Source organism: Hemiscyllium ocellatum, chromosome 9, assembly GCF_020745735.1.
Source record: "Hemiscyllium ocellatum isolate sHemOce1 chromosome 9, sHemOce1.pat.X.cur, whole genome shotgun sequence".
In the NCBI taxonomy this organism is placed as follows: Eukaryota; Metazoa; Chordata; class Chondrichthyes; order Orectolobiformes; family Hemiscylliidae; genus Hemiscyllium; species Hemiscyllium ocellatum.
The window spans coordinates 33535673-33554568 of NC_083409.1; the positions used below are offsets into that span (position 1 = coordinate 33535673).

Consider the following 18896-nt stretch of genomic DNA (forward strand, 5'->3'; position numbering starts at 1 on the left):
AGCCACAATCTATAACTACATGGGCCAGAATTTCTATCACTCCACCATTATTGTCAATCAAAGGTATCAACCCTGCATCATTGCAATGTGCAGGAAGTCAAGCCAGGAGCAGCAACACGCACAATGCAGAACTACTTGCATGCCAAACAGAAGAGATAGCATGTAATAATGAGGGCTAAGTAATCTTATTACTAACAAATCATATCTGAGCTCTGCAATACTGGCACATCCAGTTTGAGTTTCAGTAAATGCACTCAGCTCCTCACCCTATTACAGCCTTGTTCAAAAGGTGGGCAAAAGAGCTGACCTCCAGAAGGGAGGTGAGAGTTAAGGCACCTGACATCAAGATAACATATGACTGAGTATGAGTTACTACACGAGTAGTGCCTCCCACCCTTCCACCTCCTCTAACCTAATAATAAGACCAATTGTGACTAGCGGGTAAGTGCTGCATTTTCCTTGTTTGTTTCTTTAGATTTAGTTGGTTTTTGTTGTTTTTTTTTAAGGAAAGCTTACTTTTAGAGGGATGGCAGTGCAGAGAGGGCAATGTTCCTCTTGCAACATGTATGAGGTGAGGGAAGCCATTAGCGTCCCTGCTGAGTACACTTGCAAGAAGTGCACCCATCTCCAGCTCCTCCAAACCCGTGTTAGGGAACTGGAGCTGGAGTTGGATGAACTGCGGATCATTCGGGAGGCAGAGGAGGTCATAGATCGGAGCTTTAGGCAAGTAGTTACTCCGAAAGTTCAAGATAGATGGGTTACAGTGAGGGGGAGTGGGAGGAGGAAGCCAGTGCAGGGACCCCCTGCGGTCATTCCCCTCAAGAACAAGTATACCGTTTTGGATACTTGTGGGGGGGATGACTTACCAGGGGCAAGCAACGAGGTTCAGGCCTCTGGCACAGAGCCTGGCCCCGTTGCTCAGAAGGGTAGGGTGGAGAAAGGTAGAGCAATAGTTCTTGGGGACTCGATAGTGAGGGGTACAGACAGACGGTTTTGTGGGGGCGACAGGGACTCACGTTTGGTATGTTGCCTCCCAGGTGCAAGGGTACGTGATGTCGCTGATCGTGTTTTCCGGGTCCTTAAGGGGGAGGGGGAGCAGCCCCAGATCGTGGTCCACGTTGGCACCAACGATATAGGTAGGAAGAAGGGTGAGGATGTCAGACAGGCTTTCAGGGAGCTAGGTTGGAAGCTCAGAGTTAGAACAAACAGAGTTGTAGTCTCTGGTTTGTTACCCGTGCCACGTGATAGAGAGTCGAGGAATAGGGAGAGAGAGCAGTTAAATGCGTGGCTACAGGGATGGTGCAGGAGGGAGGGATTCCGGTTTCTGGACAACTGGGGTCCTTTCTGGGGAAGGTGGGACCTCTATAAAAAGGATGGGCTACACCTGAACCTGAGGGGCACCAGTATCCTTGGGGGGAGGTTTGCTAGTGCTCTTTGGGAGGGTTTAAACTAACTCCGCGGGGGCATGGGAACCAGGACTGTAGCTTTAGGGTACAGGACCTTGAGTGTAGGGAGGTTAGGAATAATGCAGAGATCTCTAAGGAGGGTGCCTGTAACCAGAAAGGTGGATTGAAGTGTGTATACTTCAATGCCAGAAGTATAAGGAATAAGGTAGGTGAACTTGCAGCGTGGGTTGGTACCTGGGACTTCGATGTTGTGGCCATTACAGAGACGTGGGTAGAACAGGGACAAGAATGGCTGTTGCACGTTCCAGGGTTCAAATGTTTTAGTAGGATCAGACATGGGGGTAAAAAAGGGGGAGGCGTGGCATTACTTGTCAAAGACAGTATCACAGCAGTGGAATGGACGATGGAAGAGGACTTGCCATCTGAGGTAGTTTGGGCTGAGGTTAGAAATAGGAAAGGTGAGGTCACCCTGTTAGGTGTTTTCTACAGGCCTCCTAATAGTCCTAGAGAAGTAGAGGATAATATTGCGAGGATGATTCAGGAAAAGAGTGAAGGTAGCAGGGTGGTTGTTATGGGGGACTTTAACTTCCCAGTTATTGACTGGGAGAGCTATAGCTCGAGTTCATTAGATGGGTCGGTGTTTGTACAATGTGTGCAGGAGGGTTTCCTGACACAATATGTCGACAGGCCAACAAGAGGGGCGGCTATATTGGATTTGGTTCTAGGTAATGAACCAGGCCAGGTGTTAGACTTGGAGGTAGGTGAGCACTTCGGGGACAGTGACCACAACTCGGTGACTTTTACTTTAGTGATGGAGAGGGATAATCGTGTGCCGCAGGGCAAGAGCTATAGCTGGGGGCAGGGAAATTATGATGCAGTGAGGCATGACTTAGGTTGTGTGGATTGGAAAAACAGGCTTCAAGAGAAGAACACTAATGAGATGTGGGGATTGTTCAAGGAGCAGCTACTGCGTGTCCTCGATAGGTATGTACCAGTCAGGCATGGTGTAAACGGCCTTGTGAGGCAGCCGTGGTTTAGTAAGGAATTGGAGTCCCTTGTGAAAGGGAAGAAGGCGGCATATGTAAAGATGAGGCGTGAAGGTTCAGTAGGGGCGATTGAGAGTTATAAGGTAGCCAGGAAGGAGCTAAAGAGGGAGCTAAGAGATGCGAGAAGGGGACATGAAAAGTCTTTAGCTGGTAGGATTAGGGAAAACCCAAAGGCTTTCTATAGGTATGTCAAGAATAAAAGGATGACTAGGGTAGGTATCGGTCCAGTCAAGGATAGTAGTGGGAAGTTGTGTGTGGAGGCGGAGGAGATTGGAGAGACATTAAATCAGTACTTTTCATCAGTATTCACTCAGGAACAGGACACTGTTGCTGATGTGAATATGGAATCACAAATAATTAGAATGGATGCCCTGGAAATATGCAGGGAAGAGGTTTTGGGAATATTGGAAAGGATGAATATAGATAAGTCTCCTGGGCCTGATGGCATTTACCCCAGGATCCTATGGGAAGCTAGGGAGGAGATAGCAGAGCCATTGGCCTGGATTTTTATGTCGTCATTGTCAACGGGAATAGTACCAGAGGACTGGAGGATAGCGAATGTGGTCCCATTGTTCAAGAAAGGGAGTAGGGATAGCCCTAGTAACTATAGGCCAGTGAGTCTGACTTCAGTGGTGGGCAAAGTCTTAGAGAGAATGGTAAGGGATAAGATTTATGAACATCTGGGTAGGAATCACGTGATCAGGGATAGCCAGCATGGTTTTGTGAAGGGCAGGTCGTGCCTCACAAACCTTATTGAGTTCTTTGAGAAGGTGACTAAGGAAGTGGATGAGGGTAAAGCAGTAGATGTTGTGTATATGGATTTTAGTAAGGCGTTCGATAAGGTTCCCCATGGTAGGCTAATGCTAAAACTTCGGAGGTATGGCATTGAGGATACATTAGAGGTTTGGATTAGGAATTGGCTGGCTGGAAGGAGACAGAGGGTAGTAGTTGATGGATTATGTTCATCTTGGAGCGCAGTTACTAGCGGTGTACCACAAGGATCTGTTTTGGGACCATTGCTTTTTGTTATCTTTATAAATGATCTAGAGGAAGGACTTGAAAGCTGGGTAAGCAAGTTTGCGGATGACACAAAAGTCGGTGGAGTTGTGGATAGTGAGGAAGGAAGTGGTAGGTTACAGCGGGATATAGATAAGTTGCAGAGCTGGGCGGAAATGTGGCAAATGGAATTCAATGTAGCTAAGTGCGAAGTCGTTCACTTTGGTAGGAATAACAAGATGATGGATTACTGGGCTAATGGTAGGCTACTTGGTAGTGTGGATGAGCAGAGGGATCTTGGTGTCTATGTACACAGATCTCTGAAAGTTGCCACCCAGGTAAATAGTGCTGTGAGGAAGGCATATGGTGTACTGGGCTTTATTGGCAGGGGAATTGAGTTCCGGAGTCCTGAGGTCATGTTGCAGTTGTATAAGACTCTGGTGAGGCCTCATCTGGAGTATTGTGTGCATTTTGGTCGCCATACTATAGGAAGGATGTGGAAGCTTTAGAACGAGCGCAGAGGAGGTTTACCAGGATGTTGCCTGGAATGGTAGGAAAATCTTATGAGGAAAGGCTGAGGCACTTGGGGCTGTTCTCATTGGAGAAGAGGAGGTTTAGGGGAGATCTGATAGAAGTGTATAAGATGATTAGGGGTTTAGATAGGGTAGATACTAAGAACCTTTTACCGCTAATGGAGTCAGGTGTTACTAGGGGACATAGCTTTAAATTAAGGGGTGGTAGGTATAGGACAGATGTTAGGGGTAGATTCTTCACACAGCGGGTTGTGAGTTCATGGAATGCCCTGCCCGTATCAGTGGTGAACTCTCCTTCTTTATGGTCATTTAAGCGGGCATTGGATAGGCATTTGGAAGTTATTGGGCTAGTATAGGTTAGGTAGGATTCGGTCGGCGCAACATCGAGGGCCGAAGGGCCTGTACTGCGCTGTATCCTTCTATGTTCTATGTTCTATGTTCTATGACATTGAGTGGCACTAGCGAAACTGAAGCTAATGGGAAGCAAAGGATATATTTTCTTCAGGCTGAAGTCATATAGAGCAGAAAGGAAGTTGATTGTGGCTGTTGGAGATCAATTATCTCAATCCAAGGACATCTCTGCAGGTGTTTCTCAGAGTAGTGTCCTGGGCCTAGCCATGTTTATCTGTTTCATCGACCTTCCTTCCTTCTGAATATCAGAAGTAAGGGTGTTCACTGATGATCACACAATGACGAGCACCAGCCACAGCCCTTCAGATACTGAAGCAGTCAGTGCCCAATTGCAGCAAATCCTGGCCAACATCCAGGTTTGGGGCTGATAAATTGCAAGTACTATTTGTGCCACACAAGTGCCAGACAATGTCCATTACCAACAAGAGAAAATCTAACCATTTCCTGTTGACATTCAATGATTTAAACATCGCTGAATCCCCTTCTATCAACATCTTGAGTGCTAGTGTTAACCAAAAACTAAACTGGACAAGCCAGATAAATACTGTAGCTATATGAGCAGTTTAGAAGCTAAGAATTCAGTGATAAGTAGCTCACTTCCAACTCCCCAAAGCCTGTCCTCCATCTAAAAAGCAGGAATGAGATGGAATGCTCTTCATTTGCCTGAATAGGTGGAGCTTGAACAGCACTCAAAGGCTTGACACTATCCAGGCCAAAGCAGACTGATTCATGGTCATCAAATCCACCACCTTTGATACCCAATCCCTTCAGCACTGAGGCACAGTGTGCACAATGGCAGCAGAGTGTACCATCTGCTTTGCAATAACTCTCCAAGCCTTTCCAAACCCATGACCTGTACCACTTGGGCAGACAGGGCAACTGATGCATGGGAACTACTTTCTAGTTTCTCTGAAAGCCATTTACCTTTCTGACAAAGAACTATATCACTGTTCCTCATAGTCGCTGGGTCAAAATCCTGTAATTTCCTTCTATTCAGCACTGTGGGTATTCCTACACCTCAAAGGCAGCAGCAGTTCAAGAAAACAACTTACCACCACCTTCTCCAGGGTAGCTAGGGATGGGCAAAAAATGCTGGCCTAGCCAATGATGCCCACCTTCCATGAATTCTTAACAAAAATATACCAACACCAACCAGAGGCTAGATGGAACACCCTCTAGATCCAGACTAAAGTAATACATAAGCTGTCAAGACTACGGCATAGTGTGATGCAGGGTAATTCTGCCTGTCCACTACCCTAACAATGTCTTTGATAGTCCCTATACAAGGAACAGCATGTCTCCCAGAAACAGGCTAACATTTCCTTTCGCAGCTCCAGCCAACCTCGTCACCTTTCTCAGCAAGATTATTGATTTCATGACAATGCATCAAGGGTTTTTGTTTTGCTGTGGACTCCAAAATGGGGTTATTACACCAATTTTCTTTAACATACAGCTTCCACTGCTATAAAAGGCACTTCTGAATACTGTTTCAGTCTGGTCATCATGGCTTTTGCAATTCCATTAACTTCAAGTGCAAAGCCTTCCACAGCAGTAAGGATACTGTATCACACTCTTGTATTGAGTTGGCTGGAGATGTGACTCCTGGATTTTATAGAGTTTTGGATATAAAACTTAATTCCATATCTTGTAAGGATCTGAAGCTAACTTTAATATCATGTACACATTTGAGTCCTGAAGCTTGTAGAGATGTGGTTCCTGGGTCACTCTCCTTGGGTATACGTTCTACTCCTATACACAATGGGGATATGGATCCTTCATCTTTGCTCTGTCCATGTATCTTTTGCACTTGAATAGGGATGTGGAACCTCATGCCATTTCATTGTATTCTGATCTCTGGCAGCTTAGCAGTAAAGACGCCATACACATACTTCAGGTCACTCACTCACTCCTGCACAGCCACAGAGCAGCTTTCAAGATACAGTTGAGGTCTCAATCTGTGATGAACAACACATCTGAATGACCATGCAAATCAAAAATTAAAAAGATTGCACACTTAAAAAAAAATTCACTCTGTGCAGCATGGTGGCTCATTGGTTAACACTGCTGCCTCATAACGCCAGGGATGTCGATTTCAGCCTTGCGTGACTGTCTGTGTGGGTTTCCTCCCATGATCCAAAGATATTCAAGTCAGGTGAATTGGCAACGTTAAATTGCCTGGAGTGTCAGAGATGTGTAGGTTAAGTGCATTACTCGGGTAAATATAGGGTAGGGGAATGGGTTTGGTGGGTTATTCTTCAGTGGATTGGTGTGGACATATTGGGCTGAAGGGCCTGTTTCAACACTGTAGGGATTCTATGAACATATAATCTTTAAAGGAACATTGATTCACATGAAACCATCTTAAACAAATAAACCACTTTCTAAACTTAATGCATTAGAAAAGGGAGTCGTGTGAAGGGTCTAATGGACAACTAATGTTATTTTTGTATATTTAGAAAGGGAGATAAACAATTTCATGAAATGTCTGCGTCAATCAGTGGTGTTAATCTTAATGGAATCTTTAGTCAAAGATTCAGTAGAAAACATCCAGAAACTGAAAATGTAATGGAGATAAGTCAGCATGCATTTTGATAATAAAAGTCATGTTTTATCAAACTTTTTGAATTATTTCAGAAACATTAGCAGAATGATTAGGCACTTATAGTTAAATTGTCAAAAGGTTTTGAGTAATGTTCTACACAATAAGTCATGACTATAGTCAGAGAATGAGAGACAGTAGCAGTACCAGGAGTAAGCCAGCTATAAAACAGGAAGGACAGGGTAGAGGCTATAGGTAGTTATTCTAGCAAGAAAAAGTGATAGTCCATAGGAATTGGTGCTGAGAGTATTGTTGGTCTGTTGTTCACCATTTACAGAAAGAATTTGCACTTCAAGTGTTAGTGATATAAATGTGTTACAACCAACACATGCTTTAAAAGCTTGCACTATAGAAACAGTGTCCTCAATTCGTCAATCGTGTTATTTAAATTTGCATTACCGAAACACGCATTATAGCAGAACTACCTGTACCACAAATAGAAGAAGACATAAATAAACTTGAAAAGTAGGCATTTCATTGACAAATGAATTTCAATTAGGGCAAGTCTAACAGAGATGTAATGGGTTGAATAGCCTCCATTTCTGCTTTGCCTCATCATCACCTCTCTCAACTTCTCCTATACATCTAAATGTTCACACAGCTTGCCTGGAAACCTAGTCCTGGATAAGTAGTAATGCCTCCCAGTGAAAGCCATCATTTTTTATTCCCCACAACTCATTTCATTCCCTATAAACTGCCTCCATTCCTCTTCCTGACAATTGCTTGAGTTTAAACCGAACTGTTCTCAACTTTCTAATACTTGACTCAAGACCACCTGTCTGCTCAACCTGAAGACTACCTATTTCCCTCTTATTTCATTGCCCAACTCTAACCAAAACAAAAACTGTGGATGCTGGAAATCAGAAACAAAAAACAGAAATTGATGAAAAACTCAGCATTGGTGGACATAAGGAAACTCTGGACCCGAAACAGTAACTCTGCTTTCTGCCAACACATGTTACCAGACCTGCTGAGTTCCTCCAGTAAATTCTGATTTTGTTTCTGTTACTGCCTCAGCTGCTCTGCTGCTGAAACCTTAAACCATGCCTTTATTACTTTTAGAATTGACTATTCCAAACCACTTTTGAGTTTCTATCCTCTAGGAACTTGAGGTCATAGAACATAGAACATAGAACAATACAGCACAGAATAGGCCCTTCGGCCCACGATGTTGTGCCGAACATTTGTCCTAGCTTAAGCACCTATCCATGTACCTATCCAATTACTGCCTAAAGGTCACCAATGATTCTGACTCTGCCACTCCCACAGGCAGCGCATTCTATGCCCCCACCACTCTCTGGGTAAAGAACCTACCCCTGACATCCCCCCACACCTTCCACCCTTCACCTTAAATTTATATCCCCTTGTAACACTCTGTTGTAACTGGAGAAAAAGTCTCTGACTGTCTACTCTATCTATCCCCCTGATCATCTTATAAATTTCTATCAAGTCACCCCTCATCCTTCGCCATTCCAATGAGAAAAGGCCTAGCACCCTCAACCTATCCTCGTACAACCTATTCTCCATTCAAGGCAACATCCTGGTAAATCTTCTCTGCACCCTCTCCAAAGCTTCCACATCTTTCCTAAAGTGAGGTGACCAGAACTGCACACTGTACTCCAAATGTGGCCTAACCAAAGTCCTGTACAGCTGCAACATCACCTCACAACTCTTGAATTCAATCCCTCTGCTAATGAACGCTAATACACCATAGGCCTTCTTACAAGCTCTATCCACCTGAGTGGCAACTTTCAAAGATCTATGAACATAGACCCCCCAAGATCCCTCTGCTCCTCCACGTTGCTAAGAACCCTACCGTTAACCCTGTATTCTGCATTCTTATTTGTCCTTCCAAAATGGACAACCTCACACTTGGCAGGGTTGAACTCCATCTGCTACTCCTCAGCCCAGCTCTGCATTATATCTAAGTCCCTTTGCAGCCAACAACAGCCCTCCTCACTATCCACATCTCCACCAATCTTTGAATCGTCTGCAAATTTACTGGCCCACCCTTCAACTCCCTCTTCCAAGTCATTAATAAAAATTACAAACAGCAGAGGACCCAGAACTGATCCCTGCGGAACTCCATTTGTAACCGGGTTCCAGGCTGAATATTTACTATCTACCACCACTCTCTGACTTCGACTGGTTAGCCAGTTCTCTATCCAACTGGCCAAACTTCCCACTATCCCATGCCTCCTGACTTTCTGCATAAGCCTACCATGGGGAACCTTATCAAATGCCTTACTAAAATCCACATTCACTACATCCACTGCTCTAACCTCATCCACATGCTTGGTCACCTCCTCAATGAATTCAGTAAGACTTGTAAGGCAAGACCTACCCCTCACAAATCCATGCTGGCTGTCCCTAATCAAGCAGTGTATTTCCAGATACTCATAAATCCTATCCCTCAGTACCCTTTCCATTACTTTGCCTACCACCGAAGTAAGACTAGCAGGCCTGTAATTCCCGGGGTTATCCCTATTCCCTTTTTTGAACAGGGGCACAACATTCACCACTCTCCAGTCCCCTGGCACCACCCCCATTGACAGTGAAGACGAAAAGATCATTGCCAACGGTTCTGCAATTTCCTCTCTTGCTTCCCACATAATCCTAGGATATATCCCATCAGGCCCGGGGGACTTGTCTATCCTCAAGTTTTTCAAAATGCCCAACACATCTTCCTTCCTAACAAGTATCTACTCTAGCTTACCAGTCCATTTCATACTCTCCTCTTCAACAATACGGTCCCTCTCATTTGTAAATACTGAAGAAAAGTACTCATTCAAGACCTCTCCTATCTCTTCCGACTCGATACACCATCTCCCACTACTGTCCTTGATCGGACCTACCCTTGTCCTCATCATTCTCATGTTTCTCACATACGCATAAAAGGCCTTGGGGTTATCCTTGATCCTACCTGCCAAAGATTTTTCATGCCCTCTCTTAGCTCTCCTAATCCCTTTCTTCAGCTCCCTCCTGGCTATTCTGTATCCCTCCAATGCTCTGTCTGAACCTTGTTTCCTCAGCCTTATGTAAGCCTCCTTCTTCCTCCTTACAAGACATTCAACCTCCCTCGTCAACCAAGGTTCCCTCACACGACCATCTGTTTCCTGCCTGACAGGTACATACATATCAAGGACATGTCGTATCTGTTCCTTGAAAAAGTTCCACATTTCAACTACATCCTTCCCTGACAGCCTGTGCTCCCAATTTATGCTCCTCAGATCCTGTCTTGCAGCATCGTATTTACCCTTCCCCCAATTGTAAAACCTGCCCTGTTGCACGCACCTATCTCTCTCCATAAGTCACAGAATTGTGGTCACCATCACCAAAATGCTCACCCACTAACAAGCCCATCACTTGTCCCGGTTCGTTACCAAGTACCAAATCCAATATGGCCTCCCCTCTGGTCGGACAATCTACATACTGAGTTAGAAAAGCTTCCTGGACACACTGCACAAACACCACCCCATCCAATCTACTTGATCTAAAGAGCTTCCAATCAATATTTGGGAAGTTGAAATCGCCATGACTACTACCCTGTGGCTTCTGCACCTTTCCAAAATCTGTTTCCCAATCTGTTTCTCCATATCTCTGCTGCTATTGGGGGGCCTATAGTAAACACCCAACAAGATGACTGCTCCTTTCCTATTTCTGACTTCAGCCCATACTACCTCCAAAGGCAGATCCCCCTTGAACTGCCTTTCTGCAGCCGTTATACTATTTCAAATTAGCAATGCCAACACCCCCCCTCCTTTTTTACCATCCCCCCAATCTTACTGAAACATCTGTAACCAGGAACCTCCAACAACCATTCCTGTCCCACTTCTATCCACGTTTCCGTGATGGCCACAACATCGTAATCCCAAGTACAATCCACGCCTTAAGTTCACCCACCTTATTTCTGATACTCCTTGCGTTGAAGTATACACACTTGATCCCATCTCTGTGTCCACAAGTATTCCCTATCAGTGCTACCTTCTCCACAGCCTCCCTACATTCTTGGACATCCTGAAAAGCAGCTAGCCTACTTGCTGGACTACAAGTCCGGATCCCATCCCCCTGCCAAATTAGTTTAAACCCCTCCCCCCCGAAGAGTGCTAGCAAACCTACCCCCCAGGATATCGGTGCCCTTCTGGTTCAGGTGCAACCCGTCCTGCTTGTACAGGTCCCACCTTCCCCAGAATGCAGTCCAATTGTCCAAATACGTGAAGCCCTCCCTCCGACACCATCCGTGCAGCCACGTGTTCAACTGCACTCTCTCCCTATTCCTTGCCTCACTGTCACGTGGCACCGGCAACAACTCAGAGATAACGAGTCTGTCCGTCCTAGCTTTTAGCTTCCAGCCTAACTCCCTGAGCTCCTGAATGACCTCCCCACCCCTCTTCCTACCTATGTCGTTGGTGCCAATGTGCACCACAACTTCTGGCTGCACAACCTCCCCCTTAAGGATTCTGAAGACACGGTCCGAGACGTCTCGGACCCTGGCACCCGGGAGGCAACAAACCATCCGAGAGTCTCGCCCATGTCCACAGAACCGCCTGTCTGTCCCTCTAACTATAGAGTCTCCTATAACTAGCGCTCTCCTCCTCTCCCCCTTTCCCTTCTGGGCCTCAGAGCCGGACCTCGTGCCAGGGACCCGGTCACTGCAGCTTACCCCTGCTAGGCCGTCCCCCCAACAGTATCCAAAGCGGTATACGTATTGTTGAGGGGAACAACCACAGGGGATCCCTGCACTGCCTGCTTCCTCCCCTTCCCGCCTCTAACTGTTACCCAATAACCTCTGTTCTCTGGCGTAACTATGTCCCTGTAGCTTCTGTCTATCACCCTCTCAGCCTCTCGAATAATCCTCAGTTCATCCAACTCCAGCTCCAGTTCCCTACCGCAGTCTGTGAGGAGCTGGAGCTGGCTGCACTTCTTGCAGGTGAAGTCGGCAGGAGTATCGGTGGTCACCCCTACCTCAAACATCCTTCAGGAGGAACATTCCACGGCCTGTGCCGCCATAACTCTACATTTAGTCTCCAAAACAAGAACACTAAGTAGCTTACTCGTTCAGCCGACTGAGTCCTTTTTTAAGATTAGAGAAGGAGGGAGGGTGGGAGACACTACACGTGTAGTGTCTCGGGTTCCTTCACCACTCAAACTTTTTACCTTCCCAGAAGCCTCTGTTGACGACTTCCGGGTTCCCACTCCTCGTTGAAAAAAAAACACAGACAGGTCCATCCAAAATTCTAATACTCCCTAAATCCTTGTTCATCCATCACATCTGTGCTTAGTCATGTCAAGTTAAGCAATACACAAATTTTAAAACTCTCAACCTCATTATCAAATCCATCTAAAACTTTCTCCCTATTTATTTTTGGTTTCTCCTCCAGCCCTCCAATGTTTTAAGGTGTCTGTGTTTCTCCAATTCTACCCTCTTGAGTTCCATGATTTTAATTGCTTCACATTTAGCAATTTCATCTTGGGCTGTCAGGGGCTCTAGATACTGGAATTTCTTAATTAAATCTCAACCTCTGCTTCTCCCCTTAACATCCTCCTTAAAGCCTCAAGCTTTTGGTGATCTGCCTGATTCTCTCCGTGCGTAGCCTGGTGTTAATATTCATTTTACGGGAGAATGATCATGGAAGCACCTTGAAACATTTTAGGATATTAAACATAGATTCTTGGCACTGATCTTTGTATTCTAACTGTGATATGGCACATTATGCTAGAAAGATTAAGAAGGTCACAAACTCCTTGAAAGAAATTGTCTGAGTTCGGGGCAAAGTGATCTGAGAACTTTTTTTTCAGCAAAGTAGTTTCAAAAATAACAACACGGCTTAATGAATAAAAAGAAAAGGAGCAAGTCTGACACTTGTAGAATGTGGTATTGAAAAATGAAGAAGTCATGATTACTTTGCACATTTACAGCCTTCGTTCATTCACGCTCTCGATACTGTACACAATTCTGGTCACATATAACAAAAAGGATAGAGGCACAAAGGAACTTGCAACAAAGATTTACAAGGCTGATACTTTAACGAAAAGTCAAAATGTCATTTAGTCATAGAGCATGGGGATAGTCCGTTCAGTCCAACCAGTCCATGCTGACTATAATCCCAAACTAAACTTGTTCCACCTGCCTGCGCTTGGCCCATATCCGTCTAAACATGTCTTGTACATGCACTTATCTGAATGACTTCTAAACGCTGTAACTGTACCCACATCCACCACTTCCTCTGAAGTTAAAAATCACACAACACCAGGTTATAGACCAACAGGTTTAATTGGAAGCACACGAGCTTTCGGAGCGGTGCGCCTTCATCGGGTGATTGTGGGCCACAACTACCTGATGAAGGAGCATCGCTCCAAAAGCTAGTGTGCTTCCAATTAAACCTGTTGGTCTATAACCTGGTGTTGTGTGATTTTTAACTTTGTACACCCCAATCCAACAGTGGCATCTCCAAATCATGACTTCCTCGGAAAGTTCATTTCACACTCGAAACACTCTCTGTGTAAAAAATGTTGACTCTCATGTCTTTTTTAAACCTTTCTCCTCTGGCCTTAAAAGTATATCCCCTAGCCTTGAAATTCCCCAACCTAGGGAAACGACACCTGCCGTTGAAAATGCGTTGCTGGTTAAAGCACAGCAGGTCAGGCAGCATCCAAGGAATAGGAAATTCGACGTTTCGGGCATAAGCCCTTCATCAGGAATCTGCCATTTACTTTATCTATACTCCTCATGATTTTTAAAAACTTCTAGAAGGTCAACTCTCGACCTCTTACACTCCAATGGAAAAAGTCCCAGTCTAACCAGCCTCTCCTTATAAATCAAACCTTCTATTCCTGGCAACATCCCGATAAATCTTTTCTGAACCCTCTCCAGTTTAATAATATTCTTCCTGTAACAGGGAGACCAGAGCTGGACATAGTTATATCGAGATATGATAAAGTTAAAAATCACGCAACATCGCACTATAGTCCAACAGGTTTATTTTGAAGCACTAGCTTTCGGAGTGCTACCCCTTCATCAGGCACAACCACCTGAAGAAAGAGCAGTGTTCCGAAAGCTAGTACTTCCAAAATAAACTCGTTGGACTATCATGTGGTGTTGTGTGATTTTTAATTTTGTATATCCTAATCCAACACTGGCACCTCCAAATCATAGATACTATAGCCTGTGTTCTAATCTGAATGGACAGGACCAGTTAATTAGCACAAAGATTCCTCCATTCTCATTTATAATCACAGTTATGGGCAATCAAATAGTTACTCCTGACAGTCGTAACATATCAGAAGTAGTCACATTACAGATGCTTTGAGGTTATGTAATATTGCAACTCCTGTTCCTGTGTTTCTCACATCCTAACCAACCTGTGACTAAGAACCATCCTTGCAAAGCATTCCCTCACTACACCAGAGACAGTTAAGATGTCAGTGCTGAACTTCATCCCTATTTTCAATCGATTGCCACAGAAATAACCTGGGCTGCCAGCAGATTAAAATCACGGGCTGTGACTTTGGAAATGCAGCAATTGCTCTGAGTTCAGAATTTGAACCCATTTCATTTTGAGGAGTACGAGGCGGATTTGTGTGAGGGCTCCAGGTTATATTAGATCTTTCTAATGTCAGCCTTTTTGCTGAATATGTGTGCGTGTGTCTGAGAGATGGATTACAGCACTTACAAGAGCTTTAGATAGAAATACATTTGGATGGGACTGTTGGATGTTTTAACCATTTGCATCACCAGCTTCAGAAATGTCTTTTTATCCTGATGCACTCACTTCTAGTTGATTATTCTCGAGCAAGTGTGGCAATTTGGTCCCTCACTCCTGAGCAGTGGTTCCACTCATCGTGGCACCCTGCATGAGTTTGCACAGCTGGCTACTCATAGACAGAAGCCAAAACAGTGGCGTTGACAATATCCTTAGGCATTCACCCAATCAGACATGTGACTGTGGGGAGAAAGCACCAAGCAGATCAGGATTTGGCAACTCTTCAATAAATGTTAGTGGCCAATACCATTCTCAACCCTGATCCTGTGATTTTCTGTTATGAATGTGTGGGCTCTTTAAGTGGAGGTTACAGTGTGCCAGTCTGGAGTGAGGAATCTGGGTTATGTTCCCTCCCCCTAGCTTCGACCAGTGAGGCCAACCGCAGTGGCCTGTCTGAGATGAGTGAATCTAGACAATGACCTGGTCAGTGTGGCTCAGGGACAACAATTCAGTGGAGAAATCCCATTCTGTACAAAATCTGCTGGTTTTTAAATGTTGTGGGATATGCTGTGAGAATCGAAGGAAACCCAGGATCCCCGATGTGGTGATGCCATCTGCATGAATACCTAAGCAATTTTATTGTGTATTTGGGAATGAAGAGAACGTTGATGAGTGAGCGAGTGTGTGTGTGAGAGTGTATGTGCACGTGTGGGTGTGTGTATGTGTGTGAGAGTGTGTGTGCATGTGTGGAGGTGTGTGTGTGTGAGAGAGTGCATATGTGTGTGAGAGTGTGTGTGCATGTGCGGGTGTGTGTGAGAGTGTGTATATGTGTGTGAGTGTGCATGTGCATGTGTGTGTGTGAGAGAGTGTATATGTGTGTGAGAGTGTGTGCATGTGCGGGTGTGTGTGAGAGTGTGTGTGCATGTGTGGGTGTGTGTGAGAGAGTGTGTATATGTGTGTGAGTGTGCATGTGCATGTGTGTGTGTGAGAGAGTGTATATGTGTGTGAGAGTGTGTGCATGTGCGGGTGTGTGTGAGAGTGTGTGTGCATGTGTGGGTGTGTGTGAGAGAGAGAGTGTATATGTGTGTGAGAGTGTGTGTGCATGTGCGGGTGTGTATGAGAGTGTGTATATGTGTGTGAGAGTGTGTGTGCATGTGCGGGTGTGTGTGTATGTGTGTGAGATTGTGTGCATGTCTGTGTGTGTATGTGTGTGCACGTGCGGGGATGTGTGTGTAAGTGTGTTCGATTGTGTGCACGTGCAGGTGTGTGTGTGTGTATGTGTGTGAGAGTGTGTGTGCACGTGCGGTATGTGTGTGAGAGTGTGTGTGCACATGCGGGTGTGTGTGTGGGGATGTGTGTGAGAGTGTGTGTGCATATGCGGGTGTGTGTGTGTGTATATGAGAGTATGTGTGCACATGCAGATGTGTGTGTATGTGTGTGAGAGTGTGTGTGCACGTGCAGATGTGTGTGTGAGAGTGTGTGCGAATGTGCGGGTGTGTGCGTGCGCATGAGTGTGTGTATTTGTGTGAGAGTGTGTGTGCGCGTGTGTGTGTATGAGAGTGTGTGTGTGCATGTGTATGTGTGTGTGTACATGCGTGTAATCAATGTTGTGGAAATTAGCATCACCACAACAAATGGGGAGGAGATGGAACATGAACTCTGTCCCCCATTTTGATTGCCCCACATCTCATCAACTTTCTGCAGATACTCCACTTCTCTCTCCTTCAGCACTTCCTGCTTTATATCCCCTACTGGTACCTTCCAGCTCCCAGCCCTATCCTCTCCAGTTGCATTGACTCCCTGCACTGCTTGGTTCCCAGGTAAAAGGACAGCTCCAGCCAGCACATCCAAGTGTCCATCAGAATAGGAGTAGATGTTTCAACCACTGCTGTTCTATTAATTGGTTAGCTTGCACCTTCATTTAATATACATCCAAGAAAAAAAATCCAGGTTTGACATTTTTAATTGACCCCAGCATCGATCACTTTTTAGGTGGCCCATTGTTCATTTGTAGCACTATATATTGAATGTACTATCATCAGATGGTGTATTAGGGAATCAGTTAATCCTGGCTCTGTTCTCCTTTCGCATCACCATTTACAGGAAGTGATTTCTGGATAGAGATTAAGAACTCAGGCTGATCTTTTCTGTTTCTGAGTTCAAGGGTTTCACAATCTTTCCTTACTGAGTTCCAATCAGACCAGGGACAGAATCTAGACTCTTCCACATCAGGATAATACAGCTATGGATTGGCTAAAATTTACATCCTCTTCTTTAGTCCCCTCCATGGTCTCAATGCTTCCAATCTGGGTATCTCACACAGCTGAAAACTCTCGGGTATTTCTTGCACCTCGTGTATCCCTCTGATTGGAGATCTTCCATTGTTGGTTCCTTTGTCCTCAGCAGCTTCGTCCCTAGATCCTGGCTGCATACTCCTTTCGCATCACCATTTACAGGAAAGGATTTCCGGATAGAGATTTAGAACTCAGGTCAATCTTTTCTGTTTCTGAGTTCAAGGATAAGCTCATTTCTCCATCCCTTTTAAGACAAGCCTTAAAACTTATATATTTGACCAAGCCTTTGGTGCTGTGCCTTAACATCTGTTTCTGTGGTTCAGTGTCAAGTCTTGCCTGATAAGGTTCCAGGGATATACATTAGGCTGGCTAACTGCAGTGAAGGTGCTGTACATTGTAAAACGTATATGCTGAAGATCTGTAAGATTTTTTGGTGGGTGTGTTAGGGGGCGCGGGCAGTGAGGGACATCTCCATTTCCACCTTTAATGAGATGATTATTGTGGTTTTTGTGTTTATCTCTAAAGGCCGATGACCTATTGGCTCAACCGCGTCCAGTCGTTCCTGTACTGCACTGACAATGGCCTGGCTGGTGTATTTTCAGAGGACACCCGGAGCTGCACTTGCCCTTATGACCAGCTGAGTTGCCAGAAGCCCATCCCTTGCTTGGTAGGCGAGGGCACCTCGTGTGTCATGTGCGCGACCGACAACCGGACCCGCTGCGGGGCTTGCAACGTGGGCTACATGCTGGGCCAAGGGGTGTGCCGGCCAGAGGTGGCTGACCCCACCGAGCAGTACATCGGCTTTGAGACCGAGCAGGACCTGCGGGACATGGAGATTCGGTACCTGCTGCAGAAACGGGACAGCAAGATCATCGTTCCCGCTATCTTCATCAGCAACGACGTGCGCCTCAACAGCTGGTTCGACCCCTCGTGGAGGAAGCGCATGTTGCTCACCCTGAAGAGCAACAAGTACAAGACCAACTTTGTCCATATGATCTTGGGCATGACCATACAGATCTGTTTGACTAAAAACAGTACATTGGAGCCTGTGCTGGCTATCTACGTGAACCCTTTCGGAGGCAGTCACTCTGAGAGCTGGTTCATGCCGGTAAACGAGGACAGCTACCCTGACTGGGAGAGGACTAAAGTGGATGTGCCTCTGCAGTGTTACAACTGGACCCTGATGCTGGGCAACAAGTGGAAGACGTTTTTCGAAACGGTCCACATCTACCTGAGGAGCCGCATTAAGTCGAGCGGCAACGATAGCGTGTACTACGAGCCACTGGAGTTCATCGACCCTTCTAGGAACCTGGGCTACATGAAGATCAGCCACGCCCAGGTCTTCGGCTACAGCATGCACTTTGACCCAGACGCCATTCGGGATCTTATTCTGCAGCTGGACTATCCATACACCCAGGGCTCGCAGGATTCTGCCCTGCTGCAACTGCTGGAGATCCGGGATCGTGTCAACAGGCTCTCCCCCTATGGCCACCAGCGCCTGGATCTCTTCACCTGCTTGCTCCGCCATCGCCTGAAGCTGTCCACCAGTGAGGTGGTCCGGATCCAAGCCTCCCTTCAGGCCTTCAACGCCAAACTCATCAACTCGATCGAAAACGAGACCACCAAGTTATGCAGTTAACCCTCCTCACTGGTTCCAGCACAACGTAGGTGTCGATATGGGGATCCATTCTCTATTTTTTGTTTCGGTGTTCTTTTGTGCATAATTGGTTTGGTTTAACACTGGATTCCTCCCCCGCCCCTTTCAACGGTCTTTATTCTGAACTGGGGAAGTGTCCTATCACAGGAGCCAACAGACGAGCGGAGGTCATTTTGTTTGCCCCCCCGAATCAGCTTCTTCAACCTTACACCTGAATATTCATACAATATGTTCTACCCAGGACTCTGGTG

General features: G+C 45.7%; 1 protein-coding gene across 1 annotated transcript in view; it reads left to right on the forward strand.

The window, feature by feature from the left end:
* LOC132818654 (BMP/retinoic acid-inducible neural-specific protein 3-like) overlaps positions 1–18627 on the forward strand; it is a 169826-nt gene extending 151199 nt beyond the window's left edge. The window contains exon 7 of the mRNA XM_060829667.1: positions 17514–18627. Within this exon, the coding sequence (XP_060685650.1) occupies positions 17514–18627 (1114 nt within the window). The remainder of the gene's footprint in view (positions 1–17513) is intronic.
* The last annotated feature ends 269 nt before the right edge of the window (positions 18628–18896 follow it).